This window comes from Eptesicus fuscus, chromosome 20 (assembly GCF_027574615.1).
Source record: "Eptesicus fuscus isolate TK198812 chromosome 20, DD_ASM_mEF_20220401, whole genome shotgun sequence".
Classification (NCBI taxonomy): Eukaryota; Metazoa; Chordata; class Mammalia; order Chiroptera; family Vespertilionidae; genus Eptesicus; species Eptesicus fuscus.
The window spans coordinates 36,567,867-36,590,082 of NC_072492.1; the positions used below are offsets into that span (position 1 = coordinate 36,567,867).

General features: G+C 53.0%; 1 protein-coding gene across 4 annotated transcripts; it reads right to left on the reverse strand.

The window, feature by feature from the left end:
• Positions 1–91: 91 nt before the first annotated feature.
• ETV4 (ETS variant transcription factor 4) lies at positions 92–14,748 on the reverse strand. 4 transcript variants are annotated; one of them, XM_028157195.2, is made up of 12 exons: positions 14,703–14,748; positions 14,064–14,174; positions 13,522–13,569; positions 6,741–6,794; positions 5,162–5,288; positions 4,555–4,716; positions 4,070–4,329; positions 2,044–2,118; positions 1,825–1,893; positions 1,476–1,648; positions 1,104–1,205; positions 92–784 (listed from the first exon to the last, which is right to left on the reverse strand). In XM_028157195.2, exons 1-12 carry the CDS (start codon positions 14,746–14,748, stop codon positions 560–562), a joined length of 1,452 nt encoding a protein of 483 aa, XP_028012996.2. In that variant the 3' UTR covers positions 92–559. The 4 variants fall into 4 exon arrangements, with proteins under 4 accessions (XP_028012996.2, XP_008147521.2, XP_028012972.2 ...); XM_008149299.3 differs by lacking the exon at positions 14,703–14,748 and adding an exon at positions 13,790–13,883 and having other exon boundaries at positions 5,162–5,285; positions 14,064–14,148; XM_028157171.2 differs by lacking the exon at positions 14,703–14,748 and adding an exon at positions 13,790–13,883 and having other exon boundaries at positions 2,059–2,118; positions 14,064–14,148.
• Between the last annotated feature and the right edge of the window lie 7,468 nt (positions 14,749–22,216).

Below are 22,216 nucleotides of genomic sequence, written 5' to 3' on the forward strand. Positions count from 1 at the left end.
CAGAGCAGGAACCCAGCCCTCCCTGCCTCCAGCCCTGCCCCATCCCAGGTTCCTTCCTCCAGCGCCCCTGCCCCTGCCCCCACCCCTGGGAAACAGAGCACCAAGAGCTGACAAGCAGGACCCTCCAGGGCCACAGCTTGGAGTGGAGTGCAAGATCCAGGCTTCTGCCTCCCCACAGCGGGCGATCTGGGGAGCCCAGTGCATCCTCCCCACCAGGGTAAAGTAGGGATGCTTCTTTGTCCCCCAGAAGAGAACAAACCCTTGTTCTCTGTGATGGGGGGAGGGGGTGGGGCTTGGGCCTCTAGGATGGACCTAGGAAGAGGCCAGAGGTGAGACCCTCAGGAGTTTCTGAGACTCCAACTTGCACCTGCAGTGTCTCCACGTGTCCTTCCCATGGACTCTGGTGCACAGCTCAGAGTCTGGGCCAGGGCGGCTGATAGGCCAGTGGGGACCTGCTCCAAGACATCTGTGGGTTTCAGAGTGAGGGTTTCCCCAACACCAGATTCATCTATATGTACACAGGACAGCACCCCGGTGGCCAGGGAGCAGCTGCCAGGGGCTAGTAGGAATAGCCACCCTTAGGGCCAAAGGGCTGGGTAGGACCAGCCAGCTCTGGGAGGTAGGCAGGGCTCTCGTCCAAGTGGGACAAAGGGACTGTGTCTTCCTCACTGACCGGCCTGTCAAACTCGGCCTTGAGAGCTGGACGCTGATTGTCCGGGAAGGCCAGAGAGAAGAGGGCCTCAGGCTCGCACACAAACTTGTATACGTAACGCTCTCCAGCCACCTGTGGGAAGAGAGGGGCTGGGTCAGTCTAACTCTCTTCAGGTCAGTGTAGGGGTGGGGAATGGGTCTAGGCAGTTGTGTGGAGTTCATTTCTCTCCATACTCGTTCCTCTCAGCAGCCAACTCCCTTCTGGGGTTCACCTCTAATCTCCATCTCTCCATGCTGTGGACTTCTTAATGTTTAGCACTTTTTTTGGGATTGTCCACAATTTCTTGTCCCTTCCGACTGGTTCACTATCTATCTGCTCCTACAAACTCCCAAGAATGTGCTTCTGTCCCCCTGCCCCCACCCTCTTGTCCCTGGACCCCTTAGCCCTTGACCTTCTGCATGATGCCTTTCTCATAATAGTATCGGAGTGAGCGGCTCAGTTTGTCGTAATTCATGGCGGGCCGGTTCTTCTGGATGCCCCAGAGCCTGGCGACCTGCGGGAAACAGGAGAATTTTGGGATGGCGATGCTAGCTCAGCAGAGGAAACGTGAGAGGCAGGCCAGAGAGAGCACTTGAGATTTTTAGTGTAAAATGCTGAGCTGGTCAGGCAAATAAGCACCAGCTCAGAGACCCCGGTTTGGTAAGAACTCAGGTTAGATAAAGCAACAATGATGGTGAGGACCCATGCCATCCGTTCCCAGGCTCTCTCATCTCCAGGCCCAAGATCCGTGGGAAGGAGAGGTGGGAACATCTGAGAGGCCCACCTCCTCAGGCTCGATTAGTTTGAACTCCATCCCCCGGCCCGTCCAGGCAATGAAGTGAGCATTCGTTGGGTCATCCAGCAGGGCCACCAGAAACTGCCACAGCTGCAAGGCACCCCGGCGCTGGTAGGGCGGTCCCTCTCGGAATGCTCCCATCCCCTCCTGCTTGATGTCTCCTGGGGAACACAGGGAACAGGAGTGTAGGGTTTGTGCCTTTGGGTCCCCCAAGCAACCTTCTCTCCCCGGGGCCTTTCCAGGCCCTTTCTCATGAAATGTCATGTGATTCCCAGGTGACATAGTCAGAGGGCACGGAAAAAACCCTGACCCTCTCATGAACAGTCACGTCTCTGACCTTCAAATTTCTCAGGGACGACACAGACATCATCTGGGAATGGTCGCACAGGTTTCTCATAGCCATAGCCTTGAGGAGGAAGTTGGGGGTCACTCAGATCTGGGGGTTCACTGATGAGACCCCAGAGTGTGCAGAGGGATTCCTGGTCAGGAGACCCTCCCCCACGGCAGGACCCTCTTCCAACCTGGAGGACTTGGCACGGAGAGGGGGCTGCCTTACCCATGGTCCCGTCACCTGGAGAGGGTCCGGGGAAACCCTCTGTGTGAAGGTACATTGACGCACACCCAGGGACATCTGGGGGTAGAGAAAGAAGGCTGATGTTATAGGTGGCTGGGGTGGAGGTGGGGGCAGCAGGCCTACACACACTTAAGAACTTCCTGCCAGCCTGCTTTCCGTTCTGTTCCCAGCTGCCTGCCCACCACAATCCCAGGGGAAGTTCACCCAGAGGGGGTGTGAGGCTGGAACCCTTCAGCTTGAGGGCTGAGCCAGAGGGCAGGGATGGCAGCAGCTGGGGTGGGTAAAGCTGTTCCACAAGGCCCAGGATTCCAGGGAGCAGCTGTTTCCTGTGAGTTTAGGGGGAGGAGGGAGGGATAGAGATGAACCTCCGGGGAAAGGGTACAGTGTCCAAGTCTAAGACTCCCTTGGAATGGGCCAACCTCCGGTCAGCAGGTCAGATTCCCTGCCCAGTGTGTTATATGAGGGAGGGAGGAATCAATGGAGGAAAGGAGAGTGGGTGGGAGGGAAAGAGACTGCATGGATCTGTAATTAGGGAAGAGGCAGTGGGCACTGGGCCGGTTTTTTTTCCAGCTCTGACAGCACAGCACATTCCACTCCATTTGATTCCATTCCATAGGATGGAAACATCCCCACTCCACCTGGAGGAGTTGGTGGTGTGAAGCCACCCATTCAAGTTCCAGCCCCTTGGCCCTCCACTCCCACCTATGAATGAGATGGTGAAACCTGACACCTCCGGGAGGAGGCGGGAGAGTGGGCTCATTCATGCATCCATTTTGTGAATGGAATTCCTGACTCCTTTCAGAGGAAGCTGAAGGGGGAGGGGCAGGAGTTCAAGGGCAAGTAACATGATCTCCTCCGGTCTACATCCTTTGAAGGTCAGCGGCAAGAGCGTCTCCCTCCTCTTTCCTGCATCTCACTGCCAGGCGTGGCTCAGGCTTACGCCCCGGGGTTGAGGAGAGGTGCGCCCTTCGGGTTCTCACTCAGGCAGCCTGGGGCTTTGTGGTTCACTCCCCTGCCCCTAAGACTGTGCATCAGAAAAAGGGAAATGCGAAAGCTCTGGCCAGCTCTGAGCCTATTCTAATGGCTGCATATTTTTCTCATGCAAGTGTGCATAGAAATTCAGTCGGGGATGGTAACCGTGTAACAAGCCAAGGTTTTCTGGGCCCTTCCTAACTGAGAAGGGCCATCCCTGTGCACTCGGGGCCTGGAACTACAGCTGTTTATGAATATAATATGGCTGAGTGCAGCTCACTCAGGTCAACACGGGGTGGAACTAGAATTTACAGCAGCCCCTACTTCCGGTACCCAGCTCTGGCCAAGATGGTGGGCTAGAACAGGTTGTATTAACCCTGAGTCCCAACTGGGAACTATGAACCTGGCTAGTTTCAAGTTCATGTTTCTCTTCATTCAAATTCCTTCGTATTTTTTATTGATTTCAAAGAGAGGAAAGGAGAGGGAGAGAAACATCAATGATGAGAGAGAATCATTGATTGGCTGCCTCCTGCACACCCCAGACTGGGGATGGAGCCCGAATTGGGAATTGAACTCTGACCTCCTGGTTCATGGGTCAACGCTCAACTGATGAGCCACCCTGGGCTCCCTTCATATTGTTAAGCATCTCTGGGACTGAGAACAACCTATTAATCTTTGTATCCTCTAAATCCACAAATTCATACTCCTCAAACAGTACTATGGTCTCTACAGGTAATTAAACCCCCAAACACCTGTTAAATACACATAGAAAGAAATGGCTTAACTTTCCTATTAAGTCACATGCTACCTGAGGGTAAGGACCTACATCCCATTTATTTTTTATCTGAATATAAGTTTGCTGACTGAAAAAAATGACACTTCTTTTGAACCCATGAAGAAAGTGAATGGGTTGGGTTTGTGAACTAGCAAAAAGATAGGAAGGTAAAGAACTTGTGGGAAGACATTCTGGGGGTTATCACATGCCACCCCACCCAGCAACCTCACCCCAACCCCTCCCACCTGAAATGTCTCTTACCCGAGTCATAGGCGAAGTCCGTCTGCTCTTGTTTGATCACCACCCCCGCCCCTGGGTACCTGTGCCCATTGACCCCACCCTGGCCCATGGCCAGCTGTTCGTACAGGGGGTCCAGGTATTCCTGCTTGAAGCTCTGCTGGGGGTAGGGTGGGCAGGGCTCCGACAGCTGGTGTTGGTAGGGGGTTGGGAGGGGCTCCCGGCCCCCTCCCTGAGAGGATGTGAAGGAGTGGCAAATATCCAAGGGCTGCTGGAAGACGGAGCTGGATATGGTGGAAGGAGAAGGAAGAGAGTATTAGATTAAGTCCTTCTCATGCCTGCCACTCCCAAAGCTTGCAGAGTGGGCTCCAGTGTGGGCGTGGGTGTCAATATCCCTTCCTCCCTACCTCCCCCCACACCAGGTCTCTTAAGGGCAGATGGAGGACCCTCAGGGACTGAGGAAAAACGGTTGAGATCCCGGCTCCCATCCTGGGGGGGGGTCTCCTTACCTATGCTCCCCGAGGTACCCATGGCCAGGGGGGGGCTGGGAGGTGCCAGAGGATCTCACGAAACTCCGTTGTTCTGCCCGGGGAAAGGGCTGCAGGGGCGACTGTCCGGGGGCACCAGGGGCGGGGGACTTGATGGCGATTTGTCTAGGGGGGTCATAGGCACTGGAGTTGAGGGGGAGACAGGGGTGAGGGGGCAGAGAAGCCAGGCGAGCATCTTTGAACCCTTCATCCATCCCCAGAGAAGTCAGGGCACAGGGATGATAGCAGAAGGAAGAGGACAGGGTGCTGGGAAAGGAATGGCAGGAGCCAGACTCGGCCCCGCATGAACTCTTCTTCACCTTTTATAAATGCTGAAACTGGGTGTGGTCTTGAGAACACTTCTCCCCAGCCCAGAGCCACTGGGCTTCTTCGGTGGAAACAAACTCGGCCGGCCTTCACACATATCCCTCGGACCCACTCCTGCGTTTCTCATCCTAACTACTCGGAGGATACCCTCACTGCACTGCTCCCTGACGGGAGCTCGGAAATCCTTTCTGTCGTCTCACTTGCATTTCAACTGCTGCCTCTGCTCATGAGTGCCCCCCTCCCTCCTTCATCGCCCTCTCACCTGGAGTAAAGGCACTGCTCGCCATGGTGGTAGGGGAGTGGCGGCTTCCTGCTGCAGGACAGGGCCGGGTCTGTGCGGGGACTCTGGGGCTCCTTCTTGATCCTGGTGGTGGGGCTGTGGAAAGCTACTGTGGGGATTGGGGGGGGGGGGGTGCAGAGCAGGGCAGAGAGTGTCTCAGAAGAGGCAGTAAGAGCTTCCTCCACTTGCTGCTCTCTGAGGACCGGCTGGGTGACCGGCACAGCCTCGTCCCTGCTCTGGGTCTGTTTTCAGAGAGCTGTAGTCACACACTTTTAAGAAGTTTGGCTATTTACGTTACGTCTAGTTTTATACATCAGGAAAATGTCTAATATTAACCAAAGAAATGGTCTCGAGTTCAACATTTCATGCAACCCCCAAACCCCCAAAAACAACTTTGTAGGGGTGAGCACTTTAAACCTAGGGCCTGTGGTTTTCCTGAGTGCCCTGGAAAATTCTAAGGGAGAGATATGTTTTTTTTATTTGGGGCTATAAAGAATCTTTCTCTTTCTGGTGGAGGTTGGATATTAGCCACTCGTGTGTCAGCTGACGAACATTATACACACGCTCCTAATTATCTGTGAAGAACATTGGCCTTGCCTGTAGCCTCTGCTGGGGCTACAAACTCCAGCCACCAGGCGGAGAAGCAAAGAGTTGGGTCCAAGTTGGCAGAGTGTGAGGTTCTGTCTTACTGCAGCCGGGTCAAATGCCTACTATCAACCCATCTGTTATCTGCTGTTTTCAATGATGTGTGCCCTGTTTCATTTCACTGGGGAAGACAATTGAGAGCAAAGTATCTGACATTAAAGCAGGGTTTCTCAACAGCGGCACTATTGACATTTGGGCCAGATAATGTTTTGTTGGGGGGGTTATCCTGAGCATTGTATAGGGCAGTGGTCGGCAAACTCATTAGTCAACAGAGCCAAATATCAACAGTACAACGATTGAAATTTCTTTTGAGAGTCAAATTTTTTAAACTTAAACTTCTAATGCCACTTCTTCAAAATAGACTTGCCCAGGCCGTGGTATTTTGTGGAAGAGCCACACTCAAGGGGCCAAAGAGCCGCATGCGGCTCGTGAGCCGCAGTTTGCCGACCAAGGGTATAGGGTATTTAGTAGCATCCCATGACACTCTCTCCACGAGGGGCTGGTAGCATCTAGTTCCAGTTGTGGCAACCAAAAATGTCTACAAACATTGCTAATGGGTTGGGGGGCACAAAATAGCTCCCAGGTTGCATGAAAGTAACTTAGGATGGTAGAACTGGACCCTACTGAACTGGTCCAAGCCTGCCCATTTCAGAAATAAGAGAATGGAGGATCAGAGAGATGAAGTGTCTGCTCCAAGGCCACACAGCTAAGATGGAGAAAGCCCCCATTGGAACCAAGGTCTTCATGTCCCAGTTACTGCCTTGGTCTTTGAGTCCAAACCCAAGCATGGGGAGCCCTGCCCTTCACCCCTCTCTTTAGGAGAGAACAAGTTGATCTTTTGTGATTCTCTGTCCCTGTGACTCATTTCCTGCCCTTCCCCACTCCCCATTCCCTCTACCCAGGGCCCTCTACTCACAGTTTTCTGAATGGAAATCAGGAACAAACTGTTCATCACTATCTGGTACCTGAGCTGCGAAGAGAGGTCAAAGGTGAGTCTAGAGTGGGGGGAAGGGGGGGTGGGCCCTGGATGGCAGCCCCTGGGAGATACCATGAAAGCAGCCCAGCAGATCAGCACCCACCCCAAAATAAAACAGCCTTCCTAGAAATAAAGGCAACTCCACACCAGGTCCTAGTGCCCTCCATCTCTGGCTCCATTAAGACCCTGGAGGGGAGAGGCTGCAAATTCTCAGAACCTGTCTGAGCAGATTCCAGTCTTTTCCTAGGTGCTTTGTCTTTATTCCCTCCATGTTTCTGAAGTGAAGACAGCCCTGCCCCTCAGAGTTTACAAAGCTCTCTCAAAGCAACAGCAGTCACATCTGGGATGGGCAGGCATTACAAGGAGTGAGATCCTGTGGACTTTGAGTCACAGGGGAGATTCTGACTCTGGGCTGGAATCTGCATTTTATACAACCTCCAAGGTGAAATCTAGAACTCTAGATCCCAGGAAAAGAGATGGAATGGAGAAAAGAGGGTGGTTGGAGGCAGGTAAAAAAAAAGGGATGACAATGGAGAGGAAGAGGCTGGGGACCCTGGGAGGTCAGGGCCTCATCCCTTTGATGTGCAGCTAGAAGAGAGAAGGGCTCCCAAGCTTGGAAGTTCTCAAGGAGCATTCCCAGTGTGCCAGCGTGGGTGGCGTGGCGCTGGGTTTGGGAATTAGGCAGCAAAACTGAAACAGAACAGTAGCTCATCCATGGCCTCCAACCTGGACATCTGGGTTGATTTCCAGTTCTTATCCTGGTCTCACCAACTCCTTCAGGTGGGTCTACAGCGGAGTACCTCCCCTGACTCCAGAGTCTTTGCCCAGGTTTGCCCCTCTCTCAAGACTAGGTTATAGCAGGAAGGGAAAGGGAAGTCACCAAGAAGAACTTCCTGATAGTCCAGGAAGAGAAGGGCTCAAAGGTGAGGTGCTGAAACCCAAGGAGACTGCTCTCAGATTAGACAATGGAGAAGCTGATGGATAAGATGACCAGAATCAGGAATGGCGGGTAAGGGTGAGGGTCCAAGGAGACGGCTGGAGAGCACCCTCACTCATTCTAGCCTGTACAAATAGGCACCCCATTTGCAAAGGCTCCATAGTATCTTCCTTGGTGATTTCAGCCACAGCCTCTAATCAAAACTCCCTACTTCCACTCTCACCTCCTATGGTCGGTTGTTCTCCACATAGCTGTCAGGGCAACAGAAGTCAAATCACTTCGCTCTCTTGCTTAAAGTGTGAATCCCAAACTCTTCCCCTCGGCCTCCAAGGCCCCGCATGGTCTGATGCTGCTTACCTCTTTGACCTGCCTCTGCTGGCCCTTTACTCTCTAGAGCTCTGCTCTCTTTCCAAAGCTCATCAGCTTGATCCCTCTCCCCCAGATCTTTGCCTACCTATTTTTTTCTGGCCATTGAAGTTTTAGTTCACTCTGTCACCTCCTCAGAGGTCTTCTCTGACCACCCAGACCAAAATGGTCCCCCTCCCACTCCTTTCTCGCATCCATTTTATTTCTTCCCCAGCACGGTATGGGTACCTGAACTTATTATAACTATGTTCACATGTTTATTGTCCATCTCTTCTACCAGGAAGTTAAGCTTGCTGAGGGCATGGGGCTTATCTGTCTTGTTCATCTGATTCCCCAGTACCCCAGGAATGGGGTCTGGCTCAGAATAGGCACTCAATGCATTATTTGTCAACTCTGTGAATAAAGATAGAATGACCTCTGTCCTCAGGCTGGTGGGAACCGGGGTGGTAGGCCTGGGAGCAAGAACTGAAGAGATCCTAACCAACCAGCCCTTCCTTCACCCCGAGGGCTCCCCCTCTCCACCACCAGGTACCATTAGAGGCAGGTCCTCAGGGGAAAACCCTTCTCACGTGGGACATTTTAGGCGGCGGCAGGAAAATTCTTCACCAACTTGCTTTAAATAGCATGTTTGGTCTTGAGTGTATGCCACTCTTTAAAACTCAAGTGTTTTATGAAAATAGATGTTTATAGGCAGTTGACTTCTTGACAGAGGGATTGGGCAGAGGGGGTTTAAGAATCAGGAGCCACCAACAGCTAGAGAACTGATGGAACATCAACGTAAAACAATTCTAAAGTGATCAAGTAAGTCAGTGGGACATGAAACCCCTTGGCAAAAACAAAAACATACAGGGAGCACACATCTTTTCGGAAGCGCCACTAGGGCACAAAGGCAACTATTTCCAAACTGGCCCGGATCAAGAATCTAGGGACATGGGTAAACCGTGGATTCCAAGCCACCCCCAAGTCTCATTCCACAGGCATCTTCATTTTTAACAAGTGCCTTAAGAATGGGCAAGATTGGTGCAAGCCTACGTTCATCCATGCCGCGTCCTCTGGCCCAACCACAGGTGGCTGGACGGGGGTAATGGGAGCAGGATGAGCAACATTTCCCTCCCTGCTACGTAGGCAAGGCGGGACCTGAGGCCGGGAGGTGGGGGGTGCAGACCATGGGGAGGCTGACGCACTTGAGTCCCCTCTGGGGCTTCATTAACTGCTGCTTTCTACTGAGGTAATGGCTGGGGGCATCTCCCACTGACGTCACATGCCAGTTCACATGAGAACCCTAGGGTTCATTTTGCCCTTCCTTCTACCCCAGGCCTGAAGATTTGGCCAGGACCTCCTCTCCACAGCAGTCCCAGAGGCTGTGTGCCATGCCCAGCACACAGACCACACTCCCGTGTGCCATCCTCTTCCCAGGGCCAGGAGAAATCAGTGGAGGCAAGGGGCTGTGGCATGAACCCCAGTCCCTGATTGGCCCTTCCCTAGAACACTGGCTTCTCCCAAAGGGGCAGGACAGGGCCTCAGTTGCTCAGAAACTGTTAACAAAGATAGAAATAGGAACAGTAAGCCCTGCCCGGTTTGGCTCAGTGGGTAGAGCATCGGCCTGTGGACTGAAGAGTCCCGGGTTTGATTCCGGTCAAGGGCATGTACCTCGGTTGCAGGCTCGACCCGGGAGGCAATCAATTGATACATCGATGTTTCTCTCTCTCTCCCCCTTCCTTCTACTCTCTCTAAAAATCAATGGGAAAATATTCTGGGGTGAGGATTAACAACAACAAAAAGAAACAGAAACAGTAACATTTAACATTGCACCTCACCTTCCTGGAGAGCAGATTTCTAATGACCATGTTTGGTCTTGAGTGTACGCCATTCTTTATTTATTTGTTAACTTGGCTGAGTTTTGGCTGCCAAGCCAGTGTGCCAGTCTTCCCCCAACTCCACCCTGGCACTAAGGTCGCGATTATCTGCCTTGAGGACATGGCAGGTGATGAAGGATGGGAAAAGTGCCAAGCCAGCAAAATGCCCAAAGAGAGAATTTTTAGGGAACATCCTTCCAACAAGGAGGCTGGGGGGGGGGGGGGGGGGGAGGGTAGTAGAAGAGGAGGGGCTTGGGGACTTCCCAAGCAGGGTGCCAGAATTGGAAGGTTAAGCCAGCCAAGCAGCTAATTCCACCCCAGATTAGCCACTCAGCAACACCACGTAAGCCCCATCACCATCTCCCCCTCCCAGGGTCCAATCGCAGGAGGAAGGGGCCTTTTAAGGAATCCTAGTGGAGAGGCGGGGAGCCATTCCCCAAAGCTTCTGCTCCTTTGTGTCAACACTGGCCTCAGCTCTCACCCCTTACCCTGCCCCCATCCTCTGTACTGGAAGGAACCAGTTCTGTGCCTATGGAGGAGACCTCTGTCCCCAAGAACCTTCTAGAAGAGATGGAGATGGAAATATGTAGAAGGAGGTATTGTCGCTAAAAGACTGGGGGATGGGATTAACCTCATCTCTCCCCACAGACATGCTAAGGCACTGGCGGGCATACACAGGGATTCACAGCCCCCCCCCCCCAATTCCTTTTACTTCACAGCAGCACACGAGTAAAACACATCCCCCATGCACGCCCTTCCCACAAAGGGTCTCCTTTGGATTTACAAAGACAATGGGGGAAACCAAAGGGCCAGGGGACTGGAGACCTCGGCGGGGGATCGAGAGCAGTGATTCTTACGAAAAGGGGAGCAGAGACCCACCTCTGAGAATCTCAAAAAGGTAAGGATCATTCTCTTTCTAGAAAATCCACATTCCTTTGTGTATGGCACACCCCAACATTTTACCGTGTCAGAGAGCTCAAGGACCCCTGCAATTCATCTGCAGAGCTTCTCGGGCTCCACAGACCCACACAAAGGCCATAGATGGCCCAGAGTCCATGTTCCTTACATAGACCGATGTCATTGTCCCCAAGGGTCCCCCACAAGCCAGGAAAGCAACTCTGGACCAAAAGCAACACACCTTTTGCCATAAGCAGCGCAGCGTGGGCTCAGCCTCCTGAGCCTGCGTTTCCGTACAGCAGCCTGATCCTTTCTCCGGCAACTCAACAGATCCCAGGCACCCCGAAACCAGACATGCCCTCTTAGACTCACTTTATCCCCCTTTGCTCTGTCTAGAAAAAACCCAACCCCAAAGATATCTGAACTGCCTGCCCCTACAGAACCCCACTCACACTCACCCCCAAAGATGACCGGACAGACTCTGAACCCACAATCACATCGACCTGGATCCAACCTGGGCATCCATTGACTGTTTCACAATCCTCGCGGCCCCCCCTCTCACCCCACCCACACACACTACAAGGACCTGCTGCTTCTTTCCAAATTGGGGTTGTAGGAAAAATTCAGGCTGAGGGAGGGCGGTTGGACTCCAGTCCCCATTCCTACGGATGCGCCCCATTTCTGGCAAGTTTCCAAAGGGTAACTTGCCACCCCAAAGCTCCCTGCCACCCCAAAGCTCCCCCTGGGCTGCAGGGGTCACTGACCTGGTGGGAAGAGGCAGGAGAGGAGGCTGGGGTGGTGCTGGGGTGGTGCAGGGGGACAGGGCCCCGGCAGCTGCATCTGTCTCCACAGAGAGAATGAGAAGGAGCAAGCGGCCTCAGCATCCCCCCCTCAGGCCTGGCCATCCATCGCCAGCTGGGAACCTGAGCTGCTCCCTCAGAAGGAAGGAGAGGGAACCAAGGAGATCCCAGCGCGCCCCCCCCCTCCGTCTTACGATCCCCACCCCCACCTCCCCACCCACTGGATTTAAATGTCCAGAGACTTGCAGGACAGCAGCATGAAACACACACACTCACGGTCACACTGACACATGCAGATAGACACCCGTACAGTCCCTAGACCCCCACCGCCAAGGGGTGGGGCTTCCAAGGTTGAGAGAAGATGAGAACATTTTCCTCTCCTTCCCATCCCACCCCAGGCACAAATGGACCAGCTGCTGCCCAAATGCCAACCTCTGAGCCCACTCCTAGATCACAGCCCTGGGAGCTGCCCACTGCGGGGAGCGCTGGGACCCTCAGCTGACAGACAAGGAGCCTGGTGAGCCAGACAGGAATCAGGCGCTGGGAAAGGAAGTCTTTGAGAGACGTGGAAACTGACACCTCTGCGTTCTTCAGCTCCAGCCCAGCTCCGGAACCTCGGGACCTCGGGAGGAGGCTGGGCAGGCCGGGCATAGCTCTGCCTGTAGCTCGCAGCTGGGCACCCAGGGCTTGCTGAGTCTGGAAGATGTGCACAGTACCCCAGAACCCCCAGATCCCTCCAGCACTCGCGTAGCCAGCCAGTGAGCCATCAATTCCACAAAATGTTTCCAGCATTGCTCTATGCTAAATAGTCACTCTGTAACGCATATGTTTTTGGGGGATACCACAGTGGTCAAGACAGATGTCGTCTCACTCCAAGGATCTAATCAGGAATCTTCCCTTCCTACCCAGAGGAGCAGGGTTTGAGCTTTACAACCACCACCAAGGATGCCCAGATGGAGGGCTGGGGAGATTCTAAAGAAGAGAAAAGCCTTCGAAAAGGTTTCTTGGTTTCCAGAGAGTTAAAATAAAGGGACCCTAAGATGGGGGTGTTAACCCTTCCCCCTCAGAGACCAAACACCATTCGCCTCCTGCCTGCAGCCCCACCAAAACACACCAATGACTCCAACCAGGAGACCCCCCCCCCCCAACACTGACCCCACCTCAGCCAGCTTGCAGCTACAGCTGACCCACTGGCACACAAGTGGGGGGCTTTGCCTGGGGTGGAGGAATTCAGGAGGAAAGGAGGAGGATCAGTTGCCATCAGAATTACAATCAAGGCTATTAGGGGAAGTGGGGGGGGGGGGCAAAGCCCTCTTTGACAAAGTGCTGCAAAAAAGAATTATTTAAACGTTTGTTGTTCTTTTGGCTCAGACAGAAAATTGTTTGGCACTGGGAGTTGGGAAGCAGAGAAACCAAGAATTTAGGTAAAAATCAATGTTTTGGCAACTCCTGAAGATCCGTCACAAATTAATTGCTCTTTCTCCTCATCTTCCTGTTCCTCACACCCCTCCCCCCAACACCCCAACACACACCTCAGCCTGGTGGTTGCTGCCAAATAAACTTTGCAAATGAAAATTTCAACCAGGAAAACGGGCCTGGGGCCAAGTTCCATTCAAATAAGCAAATACCCCACACAATGGTCTGATTCATCCCCAGGCCTAGTTACACAAGCCCGGCTCAGGGTAGAGAAAATAAATATCAATATAAGTGTCCATGCTGGGCGCTGGGACCAGAAGGGCAGGGGCCTTGGGGAGGGGGCATTGGAGAGCTTCCGAGGCCAGGGGGAGAGGAAGTGGGCTGGGTTGGAATAGCGGGGTTGAGAGCACCCCCCGCCCCAGTAATGGAAAAGGTCATAGACTACTCACCTTCAGCGAGCCACGTCTCCTGGAAGTGACTTAGATCCTGGAAGAGATCTGAGGGGTGAATAATGGAATTGGAGAAGGTGAGGTGGAGGTGATGGTGAGAGAGAGGGAGCCCCAGCGAGCCCGGCGACCCCCCTTGGGGTGGCAGGGGCCAAGAATGATCAGAGTCCCTTGGAGGGCGAGTCTTTTTGGCAAAAGGGTGGGGGCTCCAGGATCGGTCCTTTGGGGCTGTGTGGTGGGGAGGGTAGCGGTTCTCTCTCCGGCTCTTTACCTTCGGAGTCGGGGGGCGGCAGGGAGCCGGGGTCCATGAGTTTCCCCTGCGGGACCATCAGCGCTTCGCGCAAGCTCCCATTTCCGGGAGATTTCTACGGGGAAGGAGAAGAATGCCCCTTAATCACCCTGAGGCCGGCTGGTCTAGGGGGTGGGACGGGGTTCTCGGGGTGATTCAGGGGCCGGGCAACCCTGGACCCCCTGGGGCCTTGGGGAAGGGGCTGCGGGGCGAGGTGCCAGGCGGGGGCGGGCGTGGAGGCAGGCGCGGCGCTCACGCTGCAGAAGGTGTAGGGCACTTGCTGGTCCAAGTATCCGCCTTTCATCCTCCGCTCCATCCGGCCGCTCCCTCCGGCCGCGAGGCCCGGGCCCCGCGCGGGGGCAGAGACCTGGGAGGGGGGGGCTGCGTTCGCACACCGTCCAGGGAAAGCAGCGGGGTGGGGTGGGTAAGGGCGACGGGGAGGGGACCGTCCCCAGGCTCTGGGTCCGACGGCAAAACTTCTCCGACTCACTCAGGCGATGGTGGGGTTTCGTTTGCTGAGCTCTGATCGCCGTCACCACTCCCCTCCCGCCAAAGGAGGTCCCACCTGCTCCCGGGAGCCGGGCTCGCGGTTTCGGCTGCTTTCTGCAGCCCTGCTCTACCCAGGCTCGGTTACATAAGACACGTGTGTGTGTGTGTGTGTGTGTGTGTGTGTGTGTGTGTGTGTGTGTGTGCGCGCGCGCTCGCGCGCGGAGGAGCGGGCAAGGCGCGCACCATTCGCACGCCCACAACTCCCGCGCCCCCTCCAACCCTGAATTTCAGCGCCTCCCACCCCCGCCCTGGAATCTGCGGAGGTGGCAGTGAGAGTGTGGGGTGTGTTGAAGGCGAGGCGGGGAATCACGGGCACTCTCCCTCCCTCTTCCTCCCACAGCCTCACCTGAGGCCGGGGCTTCTGTGCTGGAGACGCAGGGGGTCCTGAGCATGCTCTGGGGCGGCAGCGAGGCCGCGGGGCTAGGCCGGAGCGCGGCGGCCCGGGCCTCGGATCCCCAGCGCACGAGCTAGTTTTCCGGGCGCGGCGGACAGTTGTGTGCCCGGGGGAGCCGCCGATTGGTGCATTTCCCTTGCCTCGGCCCAGGCTCTCTCCCCCTTGCCCCCCCAAACCCGTTCCCTTTGTTTCATTGACTTTTGTGAATGAAACCCCAGGGCCGGGCACGCCCGCCAATCCGGAGGCTCGCTTGGCCAAGCCGAGGGGCGGAGTTTCCCAGTCGCGGGGGCCAATCAGAAAGCAGGGGCTGCTTCCTGGCTTCATTCACTGCTTGGGCTCTCATTCATAAAAAAATAAAGTCGCGGCCGGAGTTCATTCAGAAAGAGCTGAGAGGAAAAGAGGGACGCTGAGGACTCGATGGCTTCTCGGAGGGGCTCGGCGGTGGCCCTGGGTCTGAGGCTCAGCGAGCTCCTCCGGCCGGCGTCTGCACGCGTCTCTGTGCATCTGCATGTACGTGGGAGTGTGAACATGTCTGTGTATGCGCCCTGGGGGGAGGCGAGCGGACTTGTATGCCCAGAGGAACAATAATAACTAGCGTTTATGAAACGCTCCTCTTCCACGTGCTCATTTCATCCCCATAAGCTGGCGAGGTGACTCTATTGTCTCCATTTTACAGAGATTGAAAATGGACACCCCGAGAGGGGCGGTGACTTGGCTGAGGTCACTCAGTTGCTGGGGTTTACGGTTCCCCATCGCCCCCGTTCTCCTGTACAGCCCTTTGAGGCCACAATGAGATGAATTAAAGCTATGTGACAACAACTAATACACAGTAGGCACTCAATAAATGTGAGCTGGCATGGAATCCAGGCTCTTCCTCAAGGGTCTGTGCTCTGCGGAGCAGTTGTGTGACCCACTTTCTAGTAATTGCGGCAGAGGCCCCAGCTTGGACCTCAGAAAGGACAGCTCCCCTCAGCCATCTTTCCTCTTACAAACATGCGGATTAAGGAGCAAAAGCCCAAAGGATCTGATGATCTGGGGGTAGGACTGCTTTCCGTTCTAGCCAAAAACCTGGTCATTATCTCTGTCACCTCATTTATTCTCTTCATTCAAGAAACATTTATTTTGCCAGACACAATGCTGGGTGCCAGGCAAACAGCTGTGACCAAGACAAGCACTTGGGAGCTGGGCTGCTGAGGCTGCAGCCATGGGGACACACAGGACATGAAACCCCCAGGCCCCCCCCCCCCCGCCCCCACCCTGGAGACAATTCTCTGGGTCTAACGTGGATGCCCGTCTTTGAGGAGAGCCTGATTTTGCTTGCTGCATGTTTGTGACAAACACAAGAGACTGGCCAATCCCCAGGTCGCTAGTGGCTGCTTTCAAATTCATCTAATCTAACACCCCACTTTACAGAGGAGGCAGCGGGAGGTTCAGAGAAGGAAATGATACATTGAGCTCTTTCCGCTGGTCAGGGTCAGAGCTGGGACTGAAACACCAAACCTCTAGCACCTGTTTAGGGCTCATTCCATGAGATCACCTTGGGCAAATGAAAACAAATTTTCCTCTTTTCTCTGCTGAAATATTCTTTAAGGCTCATGTCTGCTGCCCCTCCTCCAGATAGTCTGAATCAATTCCTCAAGGACCCACACATTCTTACCTATGTCTCTGGCGTGGATGTCTGTTATTCTGCCTCATGGTCTAGTCATCCCTAAGTATGAAGATTTCTCCAGGGCCTGAAGGCGGTCTCATGTGCCTCTGAAATTCTTCCCCTAGCCTGCTTCATGCTTATGAGGGTCTCATGAAATACGTGTTTGGTGAATAGGTACAAGAAAGACAAAACTAATGTAACTTAGCAGGGATTCTGCCCAAAGGAGGAGAGACAAGCTCAAGCAAATCCCAGCTTTGGGCTGGATGGAACCAGTTTAGGGAGGAGTTTGTAAAGTCTCCGGGCCAAGAGAAGTGGGGGAGGAGGACAGAGGATTCTTCCTGAAGGCAGCTCTGATATGTCTCCAAGACAATGAAGACAATTCTGGTGGGTCCCAGAGTGGGCACTCAGGTTGGGGTTTTTAGGGGTTCCCAGCTGTTTCTGAGGGGGGCCCCTGGCTCATCCCCACTTCCCATGCAGGGACCTCCTCCTCTGGCTCTGGCTCAGGCTCAGCTTGCTGGCTGAGTAAGAGAAGGTGCCACTGCTGTCACCTGGCCTCCAATTCACCAACACCCAGGCTTGTAGCAGTGAGCTCTCCTGGGGGGAACATCAGAGCCTCTTCCAGGGTTCGAGGTAGTTGGGGAGAGGAAGGGAGAGGCTGGAGGTTTCTGTTGGAGTCACGTTACAATGACCAACACCCACTCGCCATTAACTCATGCAGGCCTCACAGCAGTCCTGTGAGGTGTCGTCCCCATTTTACAAATGAGGAAACTGAGGCCTCAAAAACACACATCGACCCCAAGGGTCCACTCAATAGACTGAGGACACCCCAAGCAGACTCACAGGCACAAAGACTACACTTTGAGCGAAGACACAACAAACCAGATGGAGGACAAGCCTGAGCCAGGGAATACCCATAGACACACCTGGGTGAAGGATGCTCACTGTATTCTCCCGGACACACACAGCATCCTACCTGACACCTCCCATCACAGCGTTGGTGGGGTTTGCAGAGGTAAATGTTTCCTCCCCTTTAGTGTGTTGGAACTGTTATCTGACCAGTTTCCCAGGAGTCTAAGTTATAAAATGTAAATGTGGGTTTGAGATATGCAGATGTTCATACCAAGGCAGCCTGAGGCTTAGCTCGGGGATGTGAAGGGAGGAGAAGCTGTATGAGGCACCGGGATCAGACTAAGAGGCTCAGGTTGCATTAGAGAAGCAGGTTCTCCCCCTGGGGCCTCCAGATAGGGTAGCGGCAGGGGACTGGGTGACCTGTACAACCTGACTGTGAAGGGAAGACAGATTGTCTGGAAGAGCTGAGAGTCCCAAGGCTTAGAGGGTGGAGCCCAGAGGCTCACCCAGGGACAGCTTGGTAAGGCCAATGGATGAGATAAACGGTTAAGTGGTGTCCTAAAATCCTTGAGTGTCTCCCAGACTGGACCTGTCACCAGGGGGAATGAACCAGAGAGCGGTGCGGATGGAGGAACATGGGGTCTGCCCATGGGCTGGTGAATCAGGACTTCCTTTTGTCCTTGTCTCACAGTCCCATTTCACATGGCTTCCTCTAAACTGCCAGGGTTCCGAACCCAGGGACAATGGCTATGTAGTCCCTGAAACCAAGGGACTATGGCTATGTAGTCCCTGCCTGATGTGTGTGTGCATTTGCTGAGGAGAGGGGGCCATCAGGGGTCACCACCAGAGCAGGATTGTGAAGAACCACTGCTCTATGTCTTTTGTCACAGATGGCTTTGCAGGATCATAGATCTTGTCAATATTATTACCTTAAAAATGTTGGAGCCTGGCCGGCGCGGCTCAGTGGTTGACCGTCGATCTATGAACCAGAAGGTCATAGTTCAATCCCTGGTCAGGGCATATGCCCGGGGTGCCGGCTGGATCCTTGGTGTGGGGCACGCAGGAGGCAGCCGATCAATGATTCTCTCTCATCATTGATGTTGCTATCCTCCCTTCCTCTCTGAAATCCATAAAAATATATTTTTTTAAAAAAGGGTTTGTGAGGCCAAAGAGATCAAGGGTGCCCCCAGGAAAGGGACTTTTATTTTCCGGGGGTGCTGGTGACTTCAGCTTTTCAGAGTTGCTGCCTACAAGCAGCTCAGGACTCCCCCAAGTGCAAAGCGGTTCTTTTCTGTCCTGTCTCTTCCCTCATTGGTTCAGATTTCAGCCCTCTGCTTTCAGACAGAGCAGCCCGGCTCAAGGACAGGCTCTCTCTGAAAGCTGCGGGATATAAGATTTTCTTTCTTTTAAAAAGATTTTAAAGTTGATTTTTAGAGAACAAGGAAGGGGGGGGGGGTCAGAGAGAGAGGAACATGGATGTGAGGACGAAACATCCATCCGCTGCCTCCTGCACGCCCCCTACCGGGGATCGAGCCCACGACCCGGGCATGTGCCCCTGACTGGCAATCTAAACGGGAACCTTTCTGGGGCGCGCGACTACGCCCAACCAACCGAGCCACGCCGGCCAGGGCAGAGTTTATTTTTCTTTTGGAATTTTATCCCTTCCTGTCAAAGAGTGACAAACGGACAAATGTCAGCCGACTGAAGGATTGGAATGGAATCGGTGCCAGTTGGGCAGAGTCCAGGATGCTCCCCTTTTTAATTAAGTGCGGACTTGAATGATGAGGGCCACAGCTCCCACTGGGCGGGGCTCTGCCCAGGGAGGGCAGTTTCTCTCTTCAAAGATTTAAACGCCGTTTATTCCACTTAGTCTCTCCTCAGCTCTCTGAGTGTCTATATTTGCTCTTGTCATCACGAATAATGGGCAATCCGGTGGATGCCCCAGCTCGCTGGGCAGCTGCAGGGAACCCCATAGCTGGCAGAAGCCTGGCAACGTGGCTCATCCTGGACTCTTTTTTCAGGGAATGATGATGGGGGCGTAGGGGCGAGGGATCCCTGGTTTTATTTCTGAGCCCCAACCCCCAAACAGAAACTCTTTCTCCTCTTTTGTCCCTGTCTGTTCCCTCCCCCCACCCAGCCCTGACTGCTCCTGAGGCTCAGGGCTTCCCCTGGGGAGCTGCTGCTGTAGATTTATTTCTCATCTATCTTGCTGCCGACCCCAGCTCAGATTTATCTGGTAATTTACAGCCACAGGTGTTAATTTACGATCTGGGGCCGTGGAGCCCCGAGCCCAGGAAATGACGCTTCTCCGGGGTGAAAGCGCTTTCTTTTCACTCCGTGGGGACCCAGCACCGAGGTGGAGAAGAGAGTGGCAGGAAGGAAGGACTTTGGGGGATCCCATGCTGAGAAGACACAATACCTGACCAGAGGCGGACCAGGCATGCTGGATCCCAATTGTAATTTCCAGAATATGGTGTTTGCACGCATGCTTTACACTTGATTGTCTTCCCGAGCCTCTGCAGAGATTGTTATCTTATTATATTTTCCCAGCATTCCTCCAAGTAGGTATTTTTAGTTCCATTTTTATAGAGGAGCACTCTAAAGTTCAGAGAGCAATTTGCCTTATGTCACCCAGGGGTGGGGGAGTAGGAGATGGGACCAAACCACCTCCAAATTCCTTTTCCGGGGCTCCCCTCAGCTCCCGGGGCAGCCACTTCTGAGAGCCGAGAAGAGATGAAAGCACATGTTCTTACCCGCCTGATCCCCAGCCCTCGGATATCCTGACCCCACCTGACCCTCCCCTCCCTGACATTTCCTTTTCATGTTCTTCTTTTCCGTCTACAAGTCCCACTTTCCTGTTCAGAGATACCTGTTCGGGGCTTGTTAATTGTGTGCCTTCTTAGGGGGCGGTTCGGCATTTTCTTAAATTGCACATCAGACATGAACGTCTCCCACAAAGGGAAAACTGATGGGGGTGGGGGTGGAGCATTTTGCTCCCTAGAAATTGAGAATGTAAAGTATATTTAATTAAAATGATAAATCTGATTTTCAGTTTTGTTTTTACTACTGCTAAAACTAATCTATTTTATGCACGTTTGCCGAGGCTGCAGCCATCAAATCAGAGAATATTAGAGCCCTGAGACACCTGGAGATCTTTCTGGGCCAAACCCTTCATTTCATAGACAAAGAAACTGAGTCTCAGCCTGGGGAAGGGGCCCCGGAAGTTCCAGTGTTGTGTGAAGGGCAGGTTCTTCCCTACTTGAACTTACCGGTGTCTCTCAAGAGAGGCTCGGCTCCTCTCTCTTTAAATATCTCCCCTTTGCTCCCAACCCCCACTGCAAACTCCTGTTGGGAGGGGCTTGGCCTCTGGAGTCCCTTCCGCCACCTCCCTGCCACCTCCCCGGTTGGTACCCAATTACTTTTTTACCCAGCTCCCTCCCTCTGACCCAGTGTGGCTTCCCAGGCTGGATTCTTATTCTGCGTAGATCTCATTTGGTGAGATTTTAATGGTATTTGGTTCTCTGTTTCTCTCTCTGCCTTACTACAAGGTAGTAATCAGACCGTTGTTTTTCTTTTCCCAGCTATGTCTGCAGCGTTGAAAACAGAAGCTATTGAATTCACATTTCATGTTGCTTTTGCTTCAAATAAGGTTGTAAATGTTGTGAAATGTTTCTTTATTTGAGAAAGGTGAACATCTTGAGCAGCACTGACAGCCACGTGGTATAAAATCCAGACATCATATCATGATCTCTCACATAATTTCATTTTAACTTCCTAGAGGCAGCCAAGCTACTCAAAGTCTTGTGCATTCTTGGTGACATAGACCACATACACATATACAACAATTAGAGACCTCACACACACACACCAATCCCTTCTCCTTTGTTTACACAAATGATGTGGAATTGTGAGCACTGTGGCATGAACATATCAAGAGCCAAAACAACTCCATCCTGACAGAGCCTGGCACAACCAGACAACATACCGTATAGGCCAAGAAGCAATTTATGCAGCTGGACTGGAACTTCTAGAAATTGTTCTGTCTACTATTAGGATGGTTGTGTCCATTCCCTCACCTTAAAAATAATGACAATATAAACCATAGCATAAATTAGAGGAAGTCCAGACAAATTTCCCTCCTGATGATCAATACCAAAGTTTGTTTGTTTTTTTAAAATGGTGCCTCTACTTTGGTGGAGGTCTGAGCACAATCTTAGTCTGACTGGGGTTACCTGGCATGGGTTTTGAGATAGACAGGCCCAGGTACAAATCCTGCTTGTGCCTCTGAGTAACGTTGTGATCTGGACGAGTCAGTTAATTGCCCTGAGCCTCAGTTTACTCATCTGTGCAATGGGGACAATAAGATCTAGCTTGGTTCTTTTTTCTAAAATTGATTTTAGAGAGAGGAAGGAAGAGAGAGAGAGAGAGAGAGAGAGAGAGAACTTTGACTTGTTGTTCCACTTATTTGTGCATTCATTAGTTGATTCTTGTATGTGCCCTGACCAGGGATCGAACCCAAAACCTTGGCTTTTTGGGACAACGTTCTAGCTCTAACCAACTGAGCTACCCATCCAGGGCTAAGATCTATCTTGGTTCTTCATTTCAGTTACCTTGTACCAGTGAGGGGACTGGAGATAGTCTGTTGTCAATGCTGAGTTAACAGGAATGAGCCTCCTTTATTTTATTATTTTTAAAATATGTTTTTGTTGATAGAAAGAGGCAGGGAGAGGGAGAGATAGAAACATTGATGAGAGAGAAACATTGATCACCTTGTCTCTTGCACGTCCTCTACTGGGGATCAAGCCTGAAACCCTGGCACGTGCCCTGACCAGGAATAGAACTGGTGACCTCTTGGTGCATGGGTCAGTGCTCAACCACTGAGCCACACCAGCCGGGTGGAATGAGCCTCCTTTAAACCTCTCTCTGTGTATGTATGTGCACACACGTGCAGGTCTCTGTGGCCATCCCC